This window comes from Mirounga angustirostris, unplaced genomic scaffold (assembly GCF_029215605.1).
Source record: "Mirounga angustirostris isolate CCGP_5_RB_7025 unplaced genomic scaffold, mMirAng1.0.hap1 SCAF_4, whole genome shotgun sequence".
NCBI lineage: Eukaryota > Metazoa > Chordata > Mammalia > Carnivora > Phocidae > Mirounga > Mirounga angustirostris.
The window spans coordinates 128,449,983-128,476,232 of NW_026991712.1; the positions used below are offsets into that span (position 1 = coordinate 128,449,983).

General features: G+C 37.4%; 1 protein-coding gene across 2 annotated transcripts in view; it reads left to right on the forward strand.

Moving 5' to 3' along the window:
* SLC44A5 (solute carrier family 44 member 5) overlaps nt 1-26,250 on the forward strand; it is a 142,909-nt gene that overhangs the window by 75,305 nt on the left and 41,354 nt on the right. For both annotated transcript variants that reach the window (XM_045897397.1, XM_045897398.1), the window contains exons 4-9: nt 1,895-1,979; nt 10,473-10,601; nt 11,447-11,507; nt 14,930-15,053; nt 16,370-16,453; nt 19,732-19,844. In XM_045897397.1, the coding sequence (XP_045753353.1) occupies nt 1,895-1,979; nt 10,473-10,601; nt 11,447-11,507; nt 14,930-15,053; nt 16,370-16,453; nt 19,732-19,844 (596 nt within the window). The remainder of the gene's footprint in view (nt 1-1,894; nt 1,980-10,472; nt 10,602-11,446; nt 11,508-14,929; nt 15,054-16,369; nt 16,454-19,731; nt 19,845-26,250) is intronic.

Here is a 26,250-nt window from a genome sequence, read left to right on the forward strand (position 1 = left end):
TTCACCATGACCAATGGGATTTATTCCTGGGTTGCAAGTGTGGTTCAACATCCGCAAATCAATCAATGTGATACACTACATTAATATTAATTAATATAGATATTTACAAATAACATCAGATAAAGGGCTAATATCCAAGATCTATAAAGAACTTACCAAACTCAACACCCAAAGAACAAATAATCTATCAAGAAATGGGCAGAAGACACGAACAGACATTTCTCCAAAGAAGACATACAGATGGTCAACAGACATGAAAAAATGCTCAACATCACTTGGCATCAGGGAAACACAAAAGCACAATGAGATACCACCTCACACCAGTCAGAATGGCTAGAATTAACAAGACAGTAAACAACAGATGTTGGTGAGGATGTGGAGAAAGGGGAACCCTCCTACACTGTTGGTGGAAATGCAAGCTGGTGCCACTCTGGAAAACAGTATGGAGGTTCCTCAAAAGGTTGAAAATAGACCTACCCTATGACCCAGCAGTTGAACTACTAGTTATTTACCCCAAAGATACAAATGATCTGAAGGGGCACCTGCACCTCAATGTTTATAGCAGCAGTGTCCACAATAGCCTAACTATGGAAAGAGCTGAGATATCCACAGATGGATAAAGAAGATGTGGTGTATATACACAATGGAGCATTACTCAGCCATCAGAAAGGATGAATACTTAGCATTTACATCGACATGGATGGAACTGGAGGGTATTATGCTAAGTGAAATAAGTCAGAAATACAATGATATGGTTTCATTCATATGTGGAATATAAACTGCATAGAGAATCATAGGAGAAGGGAGGGAAAACTGAATGGGAAGTAATCAGATAGAGAGACAAACCATGAGAGACTCTTAACTATAGGAAACAAACAGGGTTGCTGGAGGGGAGGTAGGTGGGGGCATGGGGTAACTAGGTGATGTGATGAGCACTGGGTGTTACACACAACTGATGAATTATTGAACTCTACATCTGAAACTAATGATATACTATATGTTGGCTAGTGGAATTTATATAAAAGTAAATAGATAAATCTGGGGAGAATAGGGATAAAATGTGAATTCCTGGGCCCCATATCCTGAAATTTGGGCTCGTAAGGGTAGAGAAGGAGTCAGGAATCACAATTTTCAACAAACAGTCCCAAATTTTAGAGATACATATTAAAGTTGGACAGCCACATGTCTTGAGTTCACTACATATTCTCTTATGTCCTCCCAACACCACTGTGAAGTCAGTGGGGCTGGTATTATCCCCATTGCACAGATGAAATTGAGATTCAAAAGAGAATCATTGACTGCTAAATGGCAGAGTAATACTTCACTCAATGCTAGTGATAGTATCAACCTGCCTTGTTACTATGCTACTGGCCACAATTTCAAACAGAAGATATCACTCAATTTACTTATCTTTTTTTAGTTTACCAAAGTAATAAATTTATTTTAGAAAATCCATAAAGGTACAAAAATTAAACATATCCCACCATTCATATATATTGTTTCTGCATATGCTTTACCTGTTTTTGAAAAGTTAAAATCTAATTATATTTTAATACTCTTTAGTAACGTGCTTCCTAAAATTAATGTATTGTGAATTCATCCATTAAACATTTTCTTCAACATTATTTTCAGTGGCAATATAGTCTTCTTTGTGGACTAAAATTCTTTAACCAATCCACTGTTGATGAACAATTTATTTCAGTTTTTTACTATTACAAAAAGGAGCTTTGAATGTTAGGCAACTTAAAGAGGAGTTGGGGACTATATTGTAGCTGTCTAGGGAAAATGAAGCCAAATTTTAAAGGTCATTATATTAAAAGTGTACAGGGTCTGAAATGATATGGCCTATTTCCACAGTCACTAAAAAGATTATTTTATGTTGTTTTCTTAACAGGAACAAGACCATTTTGTTTTACTTTAACTTGTTCAGCTGTACCAGTCCCTCTGTGGTGGTAAACCTACAGTGCCCTACCACACAGGTAAGGCAAAAAATGCATTGCAATTTTGAACATTCTTGGATAAAAGAATCAGCAATTCCATTTGAATTCTGTGTGTGTATGGTTAATGATGAATTTATAGAAGATGGGAAGACATAAGCATGAGCTCATGTTTGTTCATATACAATCAAAATGAAGCAGGATTAATCATTATGGTATTACTAAAGATTCTCAGTGATTTTGTTGAACCACCTATTTTTCTAAAATGAACAAACTGCAACCCTGAGAAGTGGTATTTTTCTCAAGATCCATATTAGGAAGAGCAAAGCTAGCTACTATAACTAATAAACTCGAGTTTTTCAGTGACTTAACATAATAAAGTTTATTTCCTGTCCTGTGACAGTATAAGGCTGGTGGTTTTGGTCAGTGGGCAACTCTTCTCCAGAATCCTTTCATCTGGTGGCTCTGTCTTAAGTCCTTCTTGTCATCTGCATCCACTTGCCAGAAGGAGACAGAAGATAAATAAGCATCTCTTCTCTTATAAGCCTTGGTTTAGAAGTGTTCACACATTACATTTCTACTCCTACAACATGCATATTATTTTTATATGTTCACACCTAGATGCAAGAAGGAAAGACTAAAGCAGTGCCATTGTGGGATAAGGCACAGACTTCAATGGGCAGTTAGTTGGGTCTTCTATAGTCTATCCCTCTGCCCTCCAGAATACCCTTCTTCCCAAGGGAGACAACCCAGGATCCCCCATAGTACTATTTTTAACCCAAAGTCCAAGGATCTCTGGGTGATACATCCTCTCTTTATCAGGTCTTTACATTGAATGCACAATGGGGTATGAGGCTGGGACTATTAGAATACAAACTCCAGTTCAGAAAGGGAGGAGTGATAAATGCACAGGGGTTTCCTGTGCATGGCGCTGGAAAACATTCTTATTCGACCTGGATTGTATTCCCCATTTCAGCCTATGGTCCTTTAACCACCTGGGAGGTTATTTCCTGTCTGCTAGCCTCAGACCACATCATTGCTGAGCATTGGAGATATATGCTCTTTTGAGGGCCATAGAACTTTGAAGCTCCCTTCCTGTTGTGCAAATTTAGCACCTCAAAGATTATTTTAACAGTCAAAGGCCTTTTCAGATTAGGTCATGAATTCTTTGGCAGCACAACTGCCTCAAAAATGTAATAGGCCTTCTAACTTATTTGCTTCCTCTTTGTTCCATGTACTAGTAAACCACACCCAAAGATCTTCTCTGATCTAGTTTGTAAATCTGCTTGTTTGCTCTCTTCCTCATCTCTCTCAAAGACTTTTGATATCTTATTTTCTGCTGAGACTAAAGCCAACTTGAGATATTGGCATCTTAGTTCTGTGACTACCTCTACCACAAGACTTTGTTTTCTACCCCAGTCACCCACTCCCAAGATCAAATCCTTGACCTTGTCATACCAGTAATTACCACCCCTCGTAATCTCAATTTCAAACATCCCAATGTCTGCCCATCTCAATCCCTCTAACATTCCAATTACAATCATTCTATCTCACCGGGACCTACAAACCCCTAATGTTAACCCCTTCACAGTATCCCTCAGTTCCATCATGTTTTCATTTCCCTCTCTGACTTAGATTTCATGACCCCTCTTTAAATTCACTCCCTTATAGAAACCCCCAATTCCTTTGCCCCATCCCACGTAGTTGTACTTCCTGCAAAACTTCATCCCTAGCTAAGTGCAACTTTCTGCCTATTCCATGCTTGAACTCAGGCAGCTGTGAGTTGTTGGAGAAAACCTACATAATAGTTCTTCCGATTCAGAACCACTAATCTCAGTGGGCCCTTAGTGCTGTCCCACAACCACGCTACAAACCCCTTGTCTATTCACTAGCCTAGCTAGAAAACCATTTCTAGAAAACAATTCCACATCTTTTCCTCTTAAGCCTCTAAGAACTCCGTCCCAGTCTCTTTGTCAGCCTCTGATTTTGCTTCTTATTTCACTGAGAAATATAAGTGTTTAGAAGACAACTTTTAAAAGCTCCTACAGTAATATCCTCTTGCCTACCTGTCATCATTTATGTTCATATACTTCTTCAGCCTTTCCTTATCATAATGTGGATGAACTGCCTGTGCTCCTAAGGTCAGCCCATCCATTTGTGCATTATCTCTCTCTCACACACTCAAGCACATCATTCCAGGAATTTTCTGGGTTTTTTTTTTTTTTATTACCATTTTTCCTTCTCTACTAAATAATCCCCATCAGTATACAAACATGCTGTTATTTCCTCTATCTCAAAAAATTCTCTCCTTGATCCAACACACCCCACCCTCCAGGTACTTCTTCATATCTCTGTACCTCTTTTTTGTAAAAGTCCTCAGAATAATAGTCTGTATTCAGTGTGTCTAAATCCTCTCTTCTCATTCAGGCTTTTACTCCTACTCCAATTTTCTCCAAATGATACCATGGACCTCCATATTATTAAACCAATGGCCAATTCTCATTTCCACATTTATTTGATCTAACAGCATTGTTTATTCAAGCCCTCCTCCTCAAAACACCTTCTTTACTTGGCTTCTAGGGCACAACATTCTTTTAGGTTTCCTCCCAACTCTCTGGCTACTCCTTGATACTCTCCTTTGCTGGTTTTTCTTCATCTTTCCAACATCTTGTAAATGTTGGAGCTCCCTCCCATACCAAGCTTAGTCCTTTTCAAAATCTACATTTACTCTTTTGGTGATCTCATCTAGTCTTATGGTTTTAACATCATCTACATGCTGCCTTCCCTAATTTATATATGCCCTCCAGATAAGTCTGCTCCCTGAACTCCTCATCTTTATATGCAACCAACTATGCAATGTGTTTACATGGATGTTTAGTTGGCATCTCAAATTTAACATCTCCAAAACTCAATTCCTAACCTCTTGACTTCATCCTTAAAATTATTCTCCAAACCCAGCAGTCTTCCCTCTTTCAGTTAAGGTCAGCTACAAATAGCATGGAATCATCCTTCATTCCTCTTTTTCTCTTGTACTCATGTGTGAATCTTCAGCTAATTCCTCTGGTCTCCATTCAAAATATACCTGGACTAACTACTTTTCACCTTCTCTTCCTTTTTCCAAAGAACCATCATCTCTCTCCTAGATTAGTTCAATGACTTCCTGACTGGTCTCTCTGATTTTATCCTTGCCCTAATTTCTACCCCTTACAGTCACTTTTCTACCCAGCAGCAAGTGTGATCCCATTAAATATGTCACATTTATGTTTCTCCTTTGTTCAGCCCTTGCCCCCATGGCTTCCCAAGTTACTGAGTTTAAAAGCAAAGTCTTAACAGTGGCTTTACAGGATCCTTCACTGTCTGTCCAACTTTGACTACATGTGCTGTTACTCTTTCTCTACTCACTACCCTCAGGTTATATTACCCATCTCTTGTCTTTAAAGGATCCAGGAGTGCTCCTGTCTCAGAGCATTAGACTTTGCTGTTCTCTCTGCCTAGAGTATTCTTTCTCCAAATGACTAAGGCTTAATCAATAGTCTTCACGTCTTTCCTCAAATGTTACCTTTTTAGGGAGGCCTTCCTTGATTACCCATGTAAAACTGGAATACTACTCAGCTACTTTGTAGCCTCTAACCTCCTTTCTAGCCTTATTTTTCTCCATTGCATTTTTTACCATCTTGTAACAAATAATTTTACTTACTTGTTGTTATCCATTTCGCCTCTACTAGAAAGTAAACAGATTAAGGGCAAGGGTTTTTATCTGTTTTATTCACTATTATGTTTCCAGTGCCTAGAACAGGCTCAGAGTAGGTGATCAATAAATATTTGTTGCAGGAATAAATGAGTGAATTAATATCTTCCTCTTCCCAGTCTAGGAAATTTTCCACTGTACAAATCCATCATTCCCATGATGAAACAAAAATATCTTTGTACATTGTTTTTTATGTACCCATGTACATGTTATTTACATTTATGTTAAGTACACCATAGATTACTTACTAAATCATGCTTTTTTCATACCAAATGTAGTCTTTTAACCTACAGTATAGCTCTTCTACTCACCAAATTCTGATTTGTATTAGAATGTTAAACCTATATGAATTGAATATATAAAAATAATGATGAAGAACTACATTTAAAGTGCCCCTTTGTGGTAAAAGATCTATACTCTAGGAACTACAAAACACTCATGAAAGAAATTGAAGAAGACACAAAAAGATGGAAAAATATTCCATGCTCATGGATGGGAAGAATAAACATTGTTAAAATGTCTATGCTACCCAGAGCAATCTATACCTTCAGTGCCATCCCGACCAAAATTCCAATGACATTTTTCAAAGGGCTGGAACAAACAATCCTAAAATTTGTATGGAATCAGAAAAGACCCCGAATCACCAAGGAAATGTTGAAAAAGAAAAACAAAGCTGGGGGCATCATGTTGCCCGATTTCAAGCTATATTACAAAGCCATGATCACCAAGACAGCATGGTACTGGCACAAAAACAGACATATAGACCAATGGAACAGAATAGAGAACCCAAGTATGGACCCTCAACTCTATGGTCAAGTAATCTTTGACAAAGCAGGAAAAATCATGCAATGGAAAAAAGACAGTCTCTTCAATAAATGGTGCTGGGAAAATTGGACAGCCACATGCAGAAGAATGAAACTCGACCATTCTCTAACACCATTCACAAAGATAAACTCAAAGTGGATGAAAGACCTCAATGTGAGACAGGAATCCATCAAAATCCTAGAGGAGAACATAGGCAGTAACCTCTTTGACATCGGCCACAGCAACTTCTTTCAAGATACATCTCCAAAAGCTAGTGAAACAAAAGCAAAAATGAACTTTTGGGACTTCATCAAGATAAAAAGCTTCTGCACAGCAAAGGAAACAGTCAACAAAACAAAGAGGCAACTCACAGAATAGGAGAAGATATTTGCAAATGACACTATAGATAAAGGGCTGGTATCCAAGATCTATAAAGAACTTCTCAAAATCAACACCCAAAAAACAAATAATCAAGTCAAAAAGTGGGCAGAAGAGATGAAAAGACACTTCTCTGAAGAAGACATACAAATGTCTAAGAAACACATGAAAAAATGTTCATCATCATTAGCCATCAGGGAAATTCAAATTAAAACCACATTGAGATACCACCTTACACCAGTTAGAATGGCAAAAACGGACAGGGAAAGAAACAACAAGTGTTGGAGAGGTTGTGGAGAAAGGGAAACCCTCTTACACTGTTGGTGGGAATGCAAGTTGGTACAGCCACTTTGGAAAACAGTGTGGAGGTTTCTCAAAAATTTAAAAATAGAGCTACCCTATGACCCAGCAATTGCACTACTGGGTATTTACCCCAAAGACACAGATGTAGTGAAAAGAAGGGCCATATGCACCCCAGTGTTCATAGCAGCAATGTCTGCAATAGCCAAACTGTGGAAAGAGCCGAGATGCCCTTCAACAGATGAATGGATAAAGAAGATGTGGTCCATATATACAATGGAATAGTACTCAGCCATTGGAAAAGATGAATACCCAACTTTTTCATCAACATGGATGGGACTGGAGGAGATTATGCTAAGTGAAATAAGTCAAGCAGAGAAAGTCAATTATCATATGGTTTTACTTATTTGTGGAACATAACAGCATGGAGGACATTAGGAGAAGGAAGGGAAAAATGGGGGGGTGGAATTGGAGGGAGAGATGAACCATGAGAAACTATGGACTCTGAGAAACAAACAGGGTTTTAGAGGGGAGAGGGGAGGGGGGATTGGTTAGCCCGGTGATGGGTATTAAGGAGGGAATGTACTGCATGGAGCACTGGGTGTTATAAGAAAACAATGGATCGTGGATCACCACATCAAAAACCAATGATGTATTGTATGGTGACTAATATAACATAATAAAATTAAAAAAAAACAAAAGAATATCCACTTAGGATGTAAGGTATACCATGGTGATAATAGTTAATAATACCATATTGTATATTTGAAAGTTGCTAAAAGGGTAGATCTTAAAAGCTTTCATCACAAGAAAAAATTTTTTTAGCTATGTATGATGACAGATGTTAACCATACTGTGGCAATCATTTCACAATATATACAAATATTGAGTCACCTGAAACTAATAGAATGTTATGTCAATTATATCTCAATAAACAAAAAAAGAATATCCATAAAAAAATAATAAAGTGCCCCTTTGTGGTTACACAAAGAATTGAGTCAGAATATATTTTAGCTGCCAGTAATGGAGAATTGCTTTTAGTCTGCCAGGCATTAGTGTATCTACTGATCCAAGCCATATTTTTATGCATTATGTTTTTTGTTAACTGCCAGCATAGTCCAGACATGTGTCACAAGCATTTAAAGGACACACTGTGATCAATTAGGATACCCTACCTCAATGTGACCTTCATTTTTGCCTAATTATATGTTGATTGCTACTAATCAGCATCGTATTTGAAATGAACAAATTGGTCTGATAGAGGGAGAGAGTAAAGAGCAATTGCTATATTGTATTTTAACAGCTCATTTGTGTCTGGAATGAAATTTTTGATTCTCTTTAACAAACCACTTTTTGCCATTTTTAATTATTTCTTGTATATGTTGCATACACAGCACTTTTAATATGTAGTACACATTGTATGTATGTGTATTTAGGAATACAGAAATCATCATGGTCCCAACTCAGTTCCTACTGTTACTTAAGTCCTGTGAAAGCATTAGTACTTTCAGTATTCATTTTATAAATCCACTTAAATGTACCCAGTAGGGGAACTAGTGAAGTTATCTTTCAAAGCCATATAATTGTCAAAGTCTAAATGTAAAGTATCTTCCAATATGTTAAAGGTATACTCAGCTCCAATCAGAGTGAAATTTTTACATTTGCATTGATGATAACCTTAGCCTTCTTTATAAAAATGTGAGCATGTTGGGGGCTTTGAATGTCCCTAAACAGTTCTTTGGCTTTTGTAGAAAGATACCTGTGAAATTTCAATATTTCCTCTAGAGGTGTGTGAGTGAGTGAGTGTGTGTGTGTGTGTGTGTGAATGCCTATGTATATATGAGAAACTGACAAAGAGAAAATACATATGGAGGCATGAATGTGGAGACAGGTTGTTTGCCTTGTCAGAACTTCTAGAAGAAATTAGGTCACTGCTGCTGCTACTACAAAACAATATTCACTGTGAGATTGGACGTATCCATTTAGTTATCCACCTGCTACCTTGGCTGTGGAGTTGACACCAAATATTTTTGCATACAGTAGAAACATGACCCAAAGAATGGGAAAGAGATGTCAGCTCAGCAGCGGTGTTTTTACCTAGCTGCCCATGGATTGAGCTAGAATCTGGCCAGTGAGAAGTTAACAAAGTACAGCAGGGAGATGCAGCAAGTCAGAGCTGAGAAGGCTTTCATAAGGAGGAACTGAAGGAGAGAATGTGTAAGGACTGCGACTCTTGTGGCTTACTAGGATCTTTGTTTTTGTTTTCAATTACAAACAAAAGCAAAGCCAATAGAGTGTATCTTCTCAGGTTCTGCTTTCTCTCTGTGGAGTTCCTAAATGGATTTCAGTCACTCCACAGTGACTCTGTGGACTACTAGCACAATGATCTAGTTTGGCATTAATAGGCCCTCTAAGGTCATTCATGTAAAATAATTGTATTGGTGACCTCTCTGCCTACATTTGGCTGGTAAAAGACTATAATAATGATTGACTGCCACAAATAGCCCCAATTTTGTTAGTTTCTTATAGTAATAAATCCCCAATTATATTTTGAGAATTGTTGAGAATTCACTGGCACTGATAATTATTAGTGACATAAGTTATCAATATTTGGAGCATGTTTAATGACCATTTTATTCATATATAGGAAAGGAAGCAAGACTCTAACCCTGAAAATACATAAACTACACGGACAAAATTAATCTTGCAAATATTAATCTTGCATTATACTCTTATCTACTAACTCAGAAACTAATAAGGAAATATTTTATTAAAAATCCATCATTGTCCTGTGGTAGTGGTCACATGAACCTACACATGATAAAATTGCATAGAACTGCATGTGCGTGCATGCGCACACACAAATGAGTGCATGTAAGACTAGTGAAATCTACATAAGGTTATTGGATGGTAACAATATCAATTTTTTGGTTGTAATATTGTTCTGTAATTGTGGAAGTTATTACCATTGCATAAAACTGGGTGGAATACATTATTTCTCCCAGCTGCAAGTAGATCTACAGATCTACTGCAAGTAGATCTCAAAATCAGAAGTTAAAAACAAGTCTGTCATTGTACAACATCTTCTTGTCTTAACACAAATCATTCATCAAAGGCAAGGAGTAGAGATTGATAACTAGTACATGAAATTTTATTTTTTACATAAATTAGAAAATTGATGTAAGTTTCTTAGATGTGCTTTGCTCTTTATAGTGGTAGATAACTTAGAAGTCTAAACTTACAGCTACTTCCTTGGTTTGTTTAACTCAATTGAGTTCCCACCGCTGTGTTCCTTTTCTTCACAGATCTGTGTCTCCAAGTGCCCAGAAAAATTTTTAACTTACATGGAAATACAGTTTAGGTACAGAACAAACAAACACTATTGGATGTACTACAGCCAGTTCTGCAAATCCCCTTTTGTTAAGCCTGCAAAGGTATGTGTGTTTAAGCTTAAAACTAGAGAAGAATTTAACTTTTGTGTCAATCTCAAGTGCAACATGAGCATTTGTAATAGACAAGCTCCCAAATCATCTAGGAAATGATTATGTATTGTTCCATTAAAACACAAAGTTACATAGAAACACACATGCACCATTTATAGCTTATCATTGTGTAGACTTCAGGTGTTATGCAAGACTCTTAAGTCTGGTAAGTTAGCTTTAACTGTTCCTTGAAACTAACAAATTCTCTACTTGGCTTGATTTTTTTTTACCATCAAGATCTAGGAGCTAATGTCATTTGATTTTATTAATGTTACCATTTCACTAATGTGATAATGAAGATCCATGGCTACTTAGTAACAAGTAGAATTTTATTTCCAAACCCAATTTGATAATTATTCATTAAAAAAAAAAATCCTCAAACCCTACCTAGGTTTGAGACTTATAAAGGAATTCTAAAGCCCCATTATGTTAAATAGTATTAATGGCTTCTAACTTAAAGAAGGTGCTGTTTTTCCAGAGAAAATTTTTTTGAAGAATTAGAGACTCAGAATGTGACTAAGACATAGATACACACTTTCAAAGGTGTGTCTTGGCTTCAGTGGGTCTGGTTTTATTATTGTTGATTTGATTGAATTACAGTTAGGACATTTTAGAGCATTTGTCAAATAAGTATGTGTGTGTGTAATAATCTTAAAACCACTCTTATTAGGATAGTAATATGAAATAATGAGATAATTATGGAGTTAAATTTTCAAAGGACACAATTTTTATACTGAGAGTAAAAGTTGTCATTACATAGCCTTTGAAATGTTAACATACTCTTCCTTCCATTTTAGACTGTCACACAAGTCTTACTGGATGATGATTGTCCAATAGCAATTTTTCCAAGCAAACCATGTAAGTGGTTATTACTTATCTTAGAACATACAATCATAAAAAGTTACTCAATTCAGTTCCCTATTTCACTTTTGACAAAATTGAAGCCAAGAATAGTTGTATAACTGGTCCCAGAGTTAATTAGAAGGAAGCCAAAGCTAAAGCCCATTCTCCTGACTCCACAGAGATATTTCCACTGGAGCTCTGGTAGTTTTGGAGTTTTGCTGCATCAACATACACAGAAAGGATTAAAAATTGATTTTAAAAGCCCAGATTGATTATTTGGTGTTCTATGAGCACAGATAAGCACACACAGACATAATCTTGCACACTCACCCCTGAATTCAGCCAAAGAGTATGTTCAGAATTTGCCTGGGGGGTGATGGTTGGACATAAACTTGTCCTATAATTTGAAATTTGAAATACTTATATATCTCTTAAAGGAATCAATATTTTATATTTTTAAGATTTATAAATATTATTTAAAGTTTACATAAACTTTGTCTACCTTTTTGAAAAAGAAAATAAAATAATCACTAATTTCCTATTCTTACAAATATAATCCTAACTACAGAGAAACAACTTTACCTAAAGATGCCCATCACAATGCTATTCAGAAGAACCAAAAAGAAAAAAAAAGGAAAGGAAAAAGAAACACTCTTATGTCCAAGAGCAAGAATGTGCTTTAAATAAATTATGGTATAGTCATTAAATGAAATATTTTAGAATTATTAAATATAAGTATTATATAGTATAATATTAAATAAAATGCTATGTGCATTATAATGACAAGCATGTATAAATTAAAATAAAAAAGGCTATGCAAAGAAAAATATTGCAAAGAAATATGCCAAATTGGATGCATGTTTTGGAGATGACAAAACTGTGGGCATTTCCTCTCTTCTTTCTTCTTTTTTCTATTGGAGTAGAAAGCCACGTACCATTTTCTATTTGAGTAGAAAGTCAGGTACCATCGAAGTAGCTACCACCAAACACAATGCCTTATGCGCCCCTCTCCCTTTTCTTTGGGTCACTGAGGACCATGAAGTAAAGATGCAAGCAACTGCATTTTGCCAGGAAGCCCTGGGCAACAAGTGTCAGTAGCCAAGAACAATGTTACAAAAAGATGAAAATGAATCCTTAGTCACTGAAGATATAATAGGCATAAGAATATAAGACATCCCTGCCCTTACAAGTATAGTTTGGTTAAATCACACAATATAAAACGTACACTGGGGACACAGAAATGTATAAGGCATAGTCCCTCACAGTACAGTAAAGGAGACATTATGGTAAACATCACAATCAACTTGTATTCATTCCCCCAATAGGTGATTAAGTATACTACTTAATGGAAGAGTATACAGCTAATAAAATTCACTTACTAAATAGTTTATGAAAGGAAATAAGTAATATTAAAAGAAAGAAACAAGGGAAAACCCTGCATTTATTTTATGGTTATGACTCTCAAAAAAATTTCTTGTAGAAGAACGACTGGAAGGAAATTTATCTAAAATGTTAGAGTTCATTGTGGGTGGTAGGACTGTGTATTTTGTTATCTTCCTTCTTATTTTCTTTATTTTCCAAATATATAATGAGCATATTTAGTCATTGGAACTAACTGATTGGATGAAATTGCCCAGAACAAGGTTGGAGGACTCTGTAGGTGGAAACAGTCCTATTTAAGGAGTGACAAGGGAAAAAACGCACAGAAAAGCTAAAGGGAGGGCAGGAGAGAACTTGGGCATGTAAGCCAAAGGAAGAAGGCAGGGGTTGTCTACTATGTCAAAGACTCAGAAAAGTTAACTCAATTAACAGGAAATATTTACTGTGCTAGGTAATGGGTTCAAGTAGGATGATGAATAAAAGATATTTGGAGTTTTTGGCCATTAGGATATTATTGGGATCCCTGGGAGGACAAATTCCTTGGAGTGGTGGGGGCAGCAGGTGATTGGATTGAGAGGGAATAGGAGCAGCTGGTAGAGACTACTATGTCAAATTTGCCAGGGAAGAACCAGAAGAAGATGAGGAAGATACTGAAGGAATCAGCCATATTTTAAGTGCTACAGAAGATGAAGGTAGGTAGACAAGAGATCATTTTAAGCCCAAAAAGTCAGAAAAGCCTTGGTAAAGACCTATTTCTTCTTTCCCTATATCAACTGCTTTAATATTTTCAAGTTTAAATTCCCTGAAAACCCATGCAAATCTGTGATTCTTCCTGTAAGAAAAAATATAAAAATGATCCACTTCTGACTTCTCTTCCCTCTTGATTTAAAATTGGGGTTTTAAAATACTTTAATAATACAGATTTGTAAAGAGGCAAGGATTCTATTTAAATCAAAATAAGTGCATAGAAGATTGAACAGTGAGGTAGCTCTTCGGAGAAATTATGCTAGTCTACAAACTGTGGGGCATTTTGATAGCTTTAGAATTTCTATTTTCAGCCCCTCCAAAACACCAGGTAAGTGAGAAAGCTGGGAGACAAATTATTAAGACTTCAAAAATAAAAATTCAGTTGTCCTAGTAGCCTGAAGTTTGAGCTAGTTCTTGTTTCTCAAGGAATTATTCACTAATCTCCAGTTTTCAATGTTTCATTCAAGAAGTATCTTAAGATTTTTTTAATAAGAAAAAGTAGGGGTGCCTGGGTGGCTCAGTCGTTAAGTGTCTGCCTCGGCTCAGGTCATGATCCCAGGGTCTTGGGATCGAGCCCCGCTTCGGGCTCCCTGCTCCTCAGGAAGCCTGCTTCTCCCTCTCCCACTCCCCCTGCTTGTGTTCCTTCTCTTACTGTGTCTCTCTCTGTCAAATAAATAAATAAAATCTTTAAAAAAAAAAAAAAAAGGAAAGAAAAAGTAAACTCAGAGCTCCTCGGTGGCTCAGTTGGTTAAGCATCCGTCTTCAGTTTAGGTCATGATCCCTGAGTCCTGGGGTCGAGCCCCTCATTGAGCTCTCTGCTCAGCAGGGAGTCAGCTTCTCCCTTTTTTCTGCCCCTCCCCACTGCCGGTGTGCGCGCGCGCGCTCTCTCTCTCTCTCTCTCTCTCTCAAATAAATAAAATCCTAAAAAAAAAAAGTAAACTCAGTCATACAATAAATGTAGCCTTTTTATTAAAATGTTTTTACCATGTGAGATATGTTATCAGTATTATTCTTTTAACACCTGTGCTGTGCATCTTACTTATTGGCTACGTGATGAATATACCATGTGTAAAATAATCAACAAGTTTAGAGTGTATCTTCAGATTGTGATCATATTTGCTTTTTACATGTGTCTTAGAACCATCAGAAAACCTTCTGACCATCAAGTAATGGGCAATTATCATGTTGAGCAGTATGTTTATACATTGTCTAGCAAGAATCTAATTATAAATAACAGAAAGCTTAAGAAAGGGAAAACGTTACATAGAAAGAAGTAGAAAAATGTTTACCATAATTTTATTTTTTTATAGTTCTCCAGAGATGTTTCCCTGACTTCACTACTAAAAATGGCACTTTGACAGTAGGAAATAAGACAATATTTGAAGATGGAAGTGGAAAGACCAGAAATGCTGTAGAACTCAGGACAGCTGCAAAGTATGTTTGTTTACCTTCTTATTTTCAGTTTGGATGCATCTTATTACTATACGCAAAATGAAAGCTTCCATTAGGTTAAGGGTTGTAGAGGAAGAATTATGCATTGTTATGAAATATACATGTCACTGTGGATTATCAACAGGTATAGAATTGGGATCTCAGTGAGCATATTTAAAGACCTTAATTTACTTGTTGAATGAACACAATAAAAAGATGCTTTTTAAATCACCATTCAAAAAAATTGACTAAGATAATGAAACTGCCAGATGTCTTAAAAGGAAGAGGGCCTTAAGAAAGGCGAGACAACCTTGGTAATGCTGTTTCAGGACCATATCAGTTTCTATGTACTAACTACAGTGAAGTCAATTTACTGTTTCCTTAGTGTACACATTGTGATGTTTCAGGTTATTGGGAAATATAATTCTCTGGGTGGGTACATTCACATGTGTGCACAAACACCAAGTATCATTGTGTAGCTCAATTGTTGAATTAAAAGTGAAACATAAAAGATATTCTAAAAATGTTTTTCTCTTCCTTGAGTTTAGCAGTCCAAGTAGAATGGTCCTGCATATTTAAAATGTAATAGCAACATGGATGGATTTCACAAATATAAAGCTATGTGAAAGAAATCACAAAATAATAGTACAAGTGCAGTTCCACTGATAGAAAAATTCAAAACCAAGCACAACTAAATTAAATTACCCTGCGATGCATATGTAAGTGGTAAAACTGAAAAAGAAAACTAGGAACTTATTATCACAGAAGTCAGGATTGTGGTTACCTTAGGGGAAGGAGGAGGTGTTGTAACTGGGGCACAGGGGGAAAGGGAGAACAATATTGTAGTTACATAGTGCATTCATTTCTGATAATCCGTCAAACTGGACACTAATGATTTGTGCACTTTTCTGTATGTGCCCCATGGTGCCTTCCTGCTACACAGCTGTCAGAGGTTTAGAAAAGGGAATTAAGGATGATGTTCATTCTTGATGCTATGGATTTTGTAAGCTAAAAACTGACCTTATTTAAATTCATTTCTTACAGTGAGATTACTGCAATATTGAGGACATGTCACATACGTTGAAAAGGGATCTGTTCACCATTCTTGAAAGCCATGTTCTCTGTGTAGCTAGAGTGGCCTTTGTAGTTCACCAAAGTGACATCTCACATACTGTTATGGCTAGGGAAAGAGTGCCTCTTGATAAATGGTTTCTAAAAATATGTTTTGAACAGCAGCTTGCAAACCCCTTTTATCATAACAAGAACATTTCTGTTTAGTGGTAGTCAAAATAATTGATTTTTTCCTTCTTTGAATTCAGTCGTGTCAATAAAATCCTTGATGCAAGGGCAATTGGAATGAAAGTATTTGAAGACTATGCAACAACTTGGTATTGGATTCTCATGTAAGTGCAAACATTGGTGTTTCTTCTCCAGCCCCGTTTTATCCTTGTAGAACGCTTTCTTCAAATTCCCCATTCAGGGTGCCTGGGTGGCTCAGTCGGTTAAGCGTCTGCCTTCGGCTTGGGTCATGACCCAGGGTCCTGGGATCCAGCCCCGCATCAGGATCCCGGCTCAGCAGGGAGCCTGCTTCTCCTTCTACCCTTCCCCCTGCTCCTGATTCTCTCTCTCTCCCAAATAAATCTTTTTTAAAAATTCCCCATTCATATTTGTGAATAAAAGGTTGACTCAGTTCCTGTGGCTGAAAAATGGGGCAAAGATATTTGGAAATACACCCAGTGTTACAAAAGTTATAAGAATGTAAATTTGAACTTTATTCATTAAATTCCCAATAAAAGTACTTGTATAAATATACTTCAAGTCATGCAGGGACAACATCTGTAGTACGTTTGCTTCTTATTGTTATGTTACAGTGGATGCAGTTTTATTTCTCTGGGTCTGTTTTCTCATTTGTCCTTCCCTCTTATTTTTTAACACATCCTTTCCACATAATGTTTGTTATTATCATCACCAAAGGTCACTGTAGTTATGAAGAGCTGAAAAAATATATGAAAGGAGGAGGAGATTAAAAATTTTTAGCCATAAGGTTTGCATTCCTGAAAAGGTAAGGGAAAATGCAATCACTCTACTGGAGTGGGTACCTGTGTTTGATATATTTAAGACTATTGCTACTATCTGGCTCTATATCACCTTATGCCTTAAAAGCATCTATGGTTCCCTAGTGATCAAAGAGCAAAGAGAAAACTTCTTCAGATAGTTACAAGGCCCTTTACAACCTGGTCCATTTAGTGTCCCACATTCTTCTCCACCCATGTTACTTGATTGACCCTATATTCTAAACACATCAAATAACACACCCATTCCTAGAGTGTCAAACCCCCATGTTTTTGCACATTCTGTTCTCTTTCCTGGCACATCCTTGCTGTGTCCTGGGCAACTCCATCTCATTATTTAAAATCAACTTTTGGGGCACCTGGATGGCTCAGTTAGTGAAGCATCTGCCTTCAGCTCAGGTCATGATCCCGGGGGTCCTGGGATCCAGCCCACATCAGGCTCCCTGCTCAGTGGGGAGCCTTCCTCTCCCTGTCCCTCTGCCACTCTCTCCCACTTGTGTGCTTTCTCTCTCTCTCTCTCTTTCCTTCTCTCTCTCAAATAAATAAAATCTTTAAAAAATAAAAATAAAATCAGCTTTTGTGTAATTTATGAAGTCTTTCTTGACTTCTCCAGATATAATTACTTTTTCCCTGTGCTCCTCCTACCCACATGCACGTGTATGCACAAGCGTGCACATGCGCATGCACACACACACACACACACACACACCCCTATACATACACACATACCTGTCATCTACATAGCACCTAGAACCTTATGTTATTTACCTGGCTCTTTTTCTATGATAAACTATGAATTCTTTACCATGGTAACCCTGTCTAACTCATCTCTATTTTTGTAACTCCTAGTGTGGTCCTTGGACCATAGAAGATGCATAGAAAATGTGGGTTCAAGGAACAGTTATAAAATCACTAGGGGAACAAGATAGATGTATTTAACTATATGATGCTTAATAAAGTCAAAATTGTGTGTAAAATACCAGTGACTAGTTTGTATAGCTGTAAAACTAGATAGTGTTTTTTGAGATTTTACTCATTTCGATGTTTTGCCTTAAATGCAATAACTATTTTCGTGTGCATCAGTATTTCAGGATCTCTCTCCATAGCACAGATTGTAGTCTATACTTGACAACAGTTAAACTGGTTCCCCTATTGTCAAACTCAAATATCATTAGATAATTTGTACATTTCCTCTTTATTTTGGCTTTTTAACTATTATCTGAAAAAGTATGCATTATGATAGACCTTCCTGTTTACCTCACTCCCAACACACACTGAACCCTCTCCACCCAGGCACTGCTAACACCACTAGAACATAAACACTCCCTTTATTTTTGACTCTTCTGTTCTCCATCTATCTCATAAATATAAAGCCAAAGACTAATATGCCCTGACTTTATTTATTCAGTTAGAATTTTATGCAGGAATTAAAAACACAGAGAATAAACAGCTATATTTCTTTTCTTCCCCCTGACCTTTTTGAATATTCCTCTTGGACTATGCCATAGAATAATCCTTCAACCATATTGAATATTTAAGCATTAAAGTATCTGTGATGTTAATAGGGAATGACTTCTGGAGTTGAAAGCATAGGCTCTGCAAGGATGTGACCTTAGAAGTTACTTTGATACAATACTGTCATCTATCCAGTGACAGGAATTATTAAGATTTTTTTTAAAAAGATAATACTTGGAGACAATAAGCTCAATAAATGTATCAGGCTATGTTTCTGTTTGGAAACTTGAAAGAGCATCGGAGGTATCATTTCTTAATGGAAGCGTCATCCAAAATTTCTAATCTTAATGAATTCTGTTTAATGAAATTACCTAGAAAAATCCAATATGGATTTAACCTGGATATATGAGCTGGGGGGAGAAGTATCTCTAGTATTAAAAAATTTTTTTTAATTAAAAAAAAATTTTTTTTAATTAAAAAATTTGTAAAAAAACAAAAAAAAGTCATGCTGCTGACTGCTTGATAAAGTTATATGGCCCAGGAGATACAGAAGCTCTATCGTGGCTCCATATAATGGCCTACAGGTCACTGGGGATCTGAAATAGATGTCGTGATGTCAGACATCACAAATTATTAAAGATAATTAGACCATAATAATGACTACAAAATCATGGATTCAGGAACTGTGTGGGGCAATTATTTTTCTTTTCTGCCCTAAGACTGCTCCCTTACTTGTAGATAGTTCTGTTGTATAGGGTTTCCTTCTATTAGTATCATGGATATGTTTTATAATTTATCACTTAGTGAGACGTGTGGAGGGGAAAAAAAATACAGCATGGCAACTGTGGCAGATAGGCCAAAATGGTAGGTTGGAGGAATTGTGTTTTTCTTTGAACTGTGGTTGCTACTTAACTTCTGTTTACCCAGGTACACAAATACTAACTCCGGTATGAAGTTCCTGATGGTCCTACTCTTTCATATGAAAGTCTTAATAGGAACTATTGTTTATACTTTTTAATATTATAAATATTTCTATAGCCAGCTAAAATAAAATAATCTGAGAATTATTTTGAATAGAAGATGTTGTCTTGCTGTTAACTTTATGTTATGTTTAACACTCTTGACCCCTGTCTGTTGTATGCTTTTTCCTCTAGTGGCCTGACTATCGCCATGCTCCTTAGTTGGTTGTTTGTGATACTCCTGAGGTTCACAGCTGGATTCCTCTTCTGGGTCTTCATGGTGGGTGTGATTGGAATTATAGGTTACGGTAGGTATTGCCCTTCTTAAAAATCACTAAATATCAAAATAGTCCTTTTCTTTTCAGTTGCCATTATCAATTACTAGGAAGCATTTAACTTGCAGTGAATTTAATTATTTACTTCCCACCCCCAAAGTGTTAAATTGAGAAAAATTATTTAATTTTGCATAAATTATTTCTATAACTTTTATCTTCTTTATCTTGAAAAAAAGTGCTATCAAAATGTTCTACCCTTTTTCCTTACTGACCTTTGGTCCCATGCCTTATGGTTTTTAAGGAGGTAAAAAACACCATTTAGGTTAATGAAAAACATTTCAGAAAACGTATTTTATTCCTTTAACTTTCCTATCTGATCAAATGGTAGGTCTGTATAGTTACAGAAGTGTGATCTAGTTTTCTCTTTCAACTGAGTAATTTTAAGCCGGGTACTGTCAGACTTTCTAATAATTGGCCAGTACTACATAATGAGGCGTCACTCCCTAGAGGCAAGTATTCTGAATTACACTCTTTGGGTGGAGAGTTAGTTTATATCAAGTTTGAAATCTAACCAGTAACCCTGTCCCCTTAAAAGCAGTACAGGTACAGTGTGAACACCAACAAAGGAACTAAAGTTTCTCCCAAGGAACAGTATAGCATTTATGGCAGATTCCTTCAGAGTGCTAATAAACATATGGGCCAATATATGAATGTTTGTGAGGTTTCTATTCAAGAGTAATTTCCCCTAAAATACCATTTGGATTGACAATGCAGTTTTATGGTAGCAGACACCAAAAATAGCAATTTCCTATTATTGTCACCTGAAGAAGAGCTTTGCACATATCAATATAAGAATGCAGTTGAATCCCCAGGTTCTATAGTTAGCCTGAATTCTAATCCCAGCTGCATAACAGATAACTGAGGAATTTTGGAAATGCTTCCTAATGATTATAAGACCCAGTTTCCTTATCCATAACATCAGCATGGTAATGGTACGTATCTCCATCTCACAAGATTGTGAGGATTAACTGAGACAATGAATATAAAGCTCTTAGAACAGTATCTGAAAAACAGTAAACACTCAATATGTGTTGGTTTATTGTTACTATTCTCCTTGTTATCCTCAATAGGCTTCTAGACAGTTTCAGATCTCTTCAGGGTTTCCTTATCTGCTCCTTCTGTGCAGCTGCATGTGAAAGGGTTGAGTCAGTCCGGTGGAGGAATATAAGAACTGCTACCCCTTAATCGAAGACTCCCAAGAAAGCTTTTTGTGTAAAAGTCTTTTATGTATGTTTCTGCCCTTTACTACTATAAAGCCTGGGCATGTGATTCAGTCACTCTTTTATTGTCATCAAGAAGGGAAAGACCGTATTGTCTGGTATTGATTTCAGTGACTTGTCGTAAGGAGCAAGAAAAATCTGAGATTGGCTATAGTGAAGTTTGACAGTGCCAAGAGGGAGAAAGGTCATCAATATATCACAAATACAGGTGAAACAACCAATGTCAGCTCCTTGTTGACTTCCTAGGTAGTGCTATCTCAGCAGTTAATGGTGTGGCAAGTCAGCTTAAAGCCATTCACTGAGTGAGGAAATGGCCAGTTAGATTTGAGAAGTATAACACTGTGTAACTGACCTCTGCTACTATCTTGGACAACGACTTTCTCTGTATCATGGGAAACCAATCATTTCCTATTAACAGCAGCCTATTTACTAGAGAAAGCAACATACTGAGCAGAGAAAAAGCCAGGCTGTTTGTGGGTAAGTGCCTTGAACGTCAGTGGAACAATTCTTATTGACCAGAATAAATTAAGATTTATCCAGGAAAGGTCACAGATCAGTGGGGTTACAGGCATGGATTTGGAGATTGAAAAGGCACAGATTCATTGCATATTAACTGTATGATCCTCTGCACGTACATAGTCTAATTAGTAATTTCTTCAACTATACAATAGGATTTGTGAATATTTTTAAAAATGATGTACATGAAGCCCTTGGAAAGCTGCCTAGTACATAATGTTCAGTAAAAAGTCTCGGTTATAGTTGTTAACACAGGAATGGTTGTTGAATTTTCTCAAATGCTTGTCCTGCATCTATTGAGATTATCATATGATTTTTATCTTTCATTTCATTAAAGTGGTGTATCACATTTATTGATTTGTGGATGCTGAACCATCCTTGCATCCCTGGAATAAATCCCATGGTGTATGATATTTTTAATGTAGTGTTGAATTCAGTTAATATTTTATTGAGGATTTGTACATCTGTGTTCATCAGGGGTATTGGACTATAGTTCTCTTTTCTTGTGGTTTCTGTGTCTGATTTTGATATCAGGGTAATGCTGGCCTTATAAAATGAGTTTGGAAATGTTCCCTCCACTTCTATGTTTTGGAGAGCTTGAGAAGGATGGTATTAATTCTTCTTTGAATTTTGGTAGACTTCACCAGTGAAGCTATCTGGTTCTGGCCTTTTGTTTGTTGGGGAGATTTTTGATTACCGATTCAATCTTCTTACTAGTAACCGGTCTGTTCAGATATTCTATTTTATCATGATTCAATCTTGGTAGGTTGTATCTTTCTAGGAATTTATCCATTTCTTCTAAGTTGTTGAATTTGTTGGCATATAATTGTTCATGGTACAGTTGAAACTTGAACACCATGGGTTTGAACTGCATATGTCCACTTATATGCAGACTTTTTTATACATACAGTACTGTGGGAAAAGATGGCAGAGGAGTAGGGGACCCTATTCCAACCATCCTCGAAATTGAGCTGGATATTTACCAGACCACTCTGAACACCCACGAAATCAGCCTGAGATGTAAGAAGATAGATCTGGATCTCTACAAACAGTATCACAGGTGTTTGGTTTCGAAGTATGAAGTGGGGAGCCATGATTCTGCAGGCAGATATTGGAGGATAAACAAGGGGGAGGGAGTCGACCTGTTGGGATCCTACACCACCGGTGAGCGATAGCCTCCCATCCTGGGGACCGGGCACAGACTTGCAGACTGGTAGCGAGAGGGAAAGGACTTTAGGGCAGCCCCCCAGATGGAAACCCAGAGCAGCGGGGCTGCATGTGCAAACTGGGGGTGGCTGGTGGTTTTAGAAGCACAAAGGGCAGAGATGTGCCCTGACCTGGAGGTGAGGACTGGGAGTGCTGTGGAGGGGTGCACAACTCAAGACCCTGCAGTTTATAGCAGCACAGACAGAAACGGAGATAGTGTGGCCTGGAGAGCTCACTGAAGAGCAGACTGCGATCTCTGCTCTGAGGTGAGTGTTGGAAATGATCTCTTCTGCTCTTTCAGAAGAGACATGGAAAACCGCCAGGGAAAACCACCAGAGAACAGAAGCCACAAAAGACCGGTTTTCACTGAGCCCATCTCCTGCCACATGGGGCAGGGCAGCTTTGCCCAAACAGGGTTACCTGAGTAACAGCATGGCAGGTCCCTCCCCCAGAAGACAGGCTGGGGAAACAAGAGGCCAGCAACCCTAAGGTCCCTAGAAAACAGGTGCATCTTGCTTGGGTTGTGGTCAATAATTTGGACTCTATACATTCCCTCAACTACCCATCAACAGAATGACTAGGAGGAGGAACCCCCAAAATAGGAGAGACTCCGAGACTATGACTTATGCCACAGATAATGGATACAGATCTAACCAAGATGTTGGAGATGAAATTCAGGCTAGCAATTGTGAAGACAATAGCTAGAATGGAGAAGTCGATTAATGGCAACAGAGAGTCTCTAAGGGCAGAAATGAAAGCTGAATTGGCAGAATTTAAAAATGCTATCAATGAGATCCAATCTAATCTAGATAATCTAACAGCTAGGGTAAGCAAGGCAGAAGAATGAATTAGTGATCTAAAGACCAGTTAATAGACAAGAAGGGAAAAGAGGAGGTCAGGGAAAAACAACTCAGAATCCATGAAAATAGAATCAGAGAAATAAGTGACACCATGAAACGTTGCATTGTCAGAATTATTGGGATCCCTAAGGGGGTGGAGAGAGAGAGAGACTAGAAGATATATTTGAGCAAATTGTAGCTGAGAACTTCCCTAATTTGGGGAATGAAACAAACATTCATGTCCTAGAGGCAGAGAGGACCCCTCCCAAGATCAAGGAAAACAGGCCAATACCCCAGCATGCAATAGTAAAACTCGCAAATCTTAGAACCAAGGAAACCATCTTAAGGGCAGTTAGGGGGAAGAGATTACTTATGTACAGAGGGAGGAACATCAGAAAAATGTCAGACCTATCCACAGAGACCTGGCAAGCCAGAAAAGGCTGGCAAGATATATTCAGGGTACTAAATGAGAGGAACATGTGGCCAAGAATACTTTATCTGGCAAGACTTTCATTTAGAATGGATGGAGAGATGCAGAGCTTCCAAGACTGGCAGAAACTGAAAGAATATGTGACCACTAAGCCAGCACTGGAAGAAATAAGGGGGGTTCTATAAAAGGAGAAAGACCCCAAGAGTGATATAGAACAGAAATTTACAGGGACAATCTATAAAAACAAGGTCTTCACAGGCAACATGATGACAATAAATTCATATCTTTCAATAATCACTCTCAATATGAATGGCCTAAATGCTCCCATAAAATGGCACAGGGTTGCAGATTGGATAAAAAGACAGGACCCATCCATATGCTGTCTACAAGAGACTCATTTTGAACCTAAAAATACATCCAGACTGAAAGTGAAGGGATGGAGATCCATCTTCCATGCCAACGGACCTCAAAAGAAAGCTGGGATAGCAATTCTTAATTCAGACAGATTTTAAACTAAAGACTGTAGTTAGAGACACAGAAGGACACTATATCATTCTTACAGGGTCTATCCAACAAGAAGATCTAACAATTGTAAATATCTACACCCCCAACATGGGAGCAGCCATCTACATAAGCCAACTGTTAACCAAAATAAAGAGTCATATTGATAACAATATGTTAATTGTCGGAGACCTCAATACTCCACTCTCAGCAATAGACAGATCATCTAAGCAGAAAAATCAAAGAAACAAGAGCTTTGAATGGTCCACTGGACCAGATGGACCTCATAGATATATACAGAACATTCCACCCTAAAACAACAGAATACTCATTCTTCTCGAGCACACATGGAACTTTCTCCAGAATAGACCACAAACTGGGTCACAAATCAGGTCTCAACCGATACCAAAAGATTGAGATTATTCCCTGCATATTCTCAGACCTTAATGCTTTAAAACTGGAATTCAATCACAAGAAAAAATTTGGCAGAAATTCAAACACTTAGAAGCTAAAGATCACTCTGCTCAAGAATGTTTGGGTCAACCAGGAAATCAAAGAAGAACTTAAACAATTCATGGAAACCAATGAGAATGAAAACACATCGGTCCAAAACCTATGGGATACTGCAAAGATGGTCCTAAGGGGGAAATACATAGCCATCCAAGCCTCACTCAAAATAGAAAAATCCCAAATTCACCAACTAACTTTACATCTTCAAGAACTAGAGAAAAAAGCAACAAACAATGCCTAAGCCATGCATTAGAAGAGAAATAATTAAGATTAGAGCAGAGATCAATGAATTAGAAAACAGAAACACGGGCGCCTGGGTGGCTCAGTTGGTTAAGCAACTGCCTTCAGCTCAGGTCATGATCCTGGAGTCCCGGGATTGAGTCCCGCATCGGGCTCCCTGCTCAGCAGGGAGTCTGCTTCTCCCTCTGACCCTCCCCCCTCTCATGCTCTCTCTATCTCATTCTCTCTCTCAAATAAAAAAAAAAAATCTTAGAAAACAGAAACACAGTAGATCAGATCAACAAAACTAGAAGCTGGTTCTTTGAAAGAATTAATAAGATCGATAAACCACTGGCCAGACTTATCCAAAAGAAAAGAGAAAGGACCCAAATTAATAAAATTATGAATGAAAGGGGAGAGATCATGACTAACACCAAGGAAATAGAAATAATTATTAGAAATTATTATCAACAACTATATGCCAATAAATTGAGCAACCTGGATGAAATGGATGCTTCCTGGAAGCCTACAAACTCCCAAGACTGAAACAGGAAGAAATTGACAACCTGAGTAGGCCAGTAACGAGATTGAAGCAGTGATCAAAAACCTCCCAAAAAACAAGAGTCCAGGGCTGATGGATTCCCTGGGGAATTCTACCAAACATTCAAAGAAGAAATAATACCTATTCTCCTGAAGCTGTTTCAAAAAACAGAAACAGAAGGAAAGCTTCCAGACTCATTCTATGAGGCCAGCATTACCTTAATCCCACCAGGCAAAGACCCCATCAAAAAGGAGAATTTCAGACCGATATCCCTGATGAATATGGATTCCAAAATCCTCAACAAAATCCTAGCTAATAGAATCCAACAGTACATTAAAAGGATCATCCACCACAACCAAGTGGGACTGATCCCTGGAATGCAAGGGTGGTTCACCAT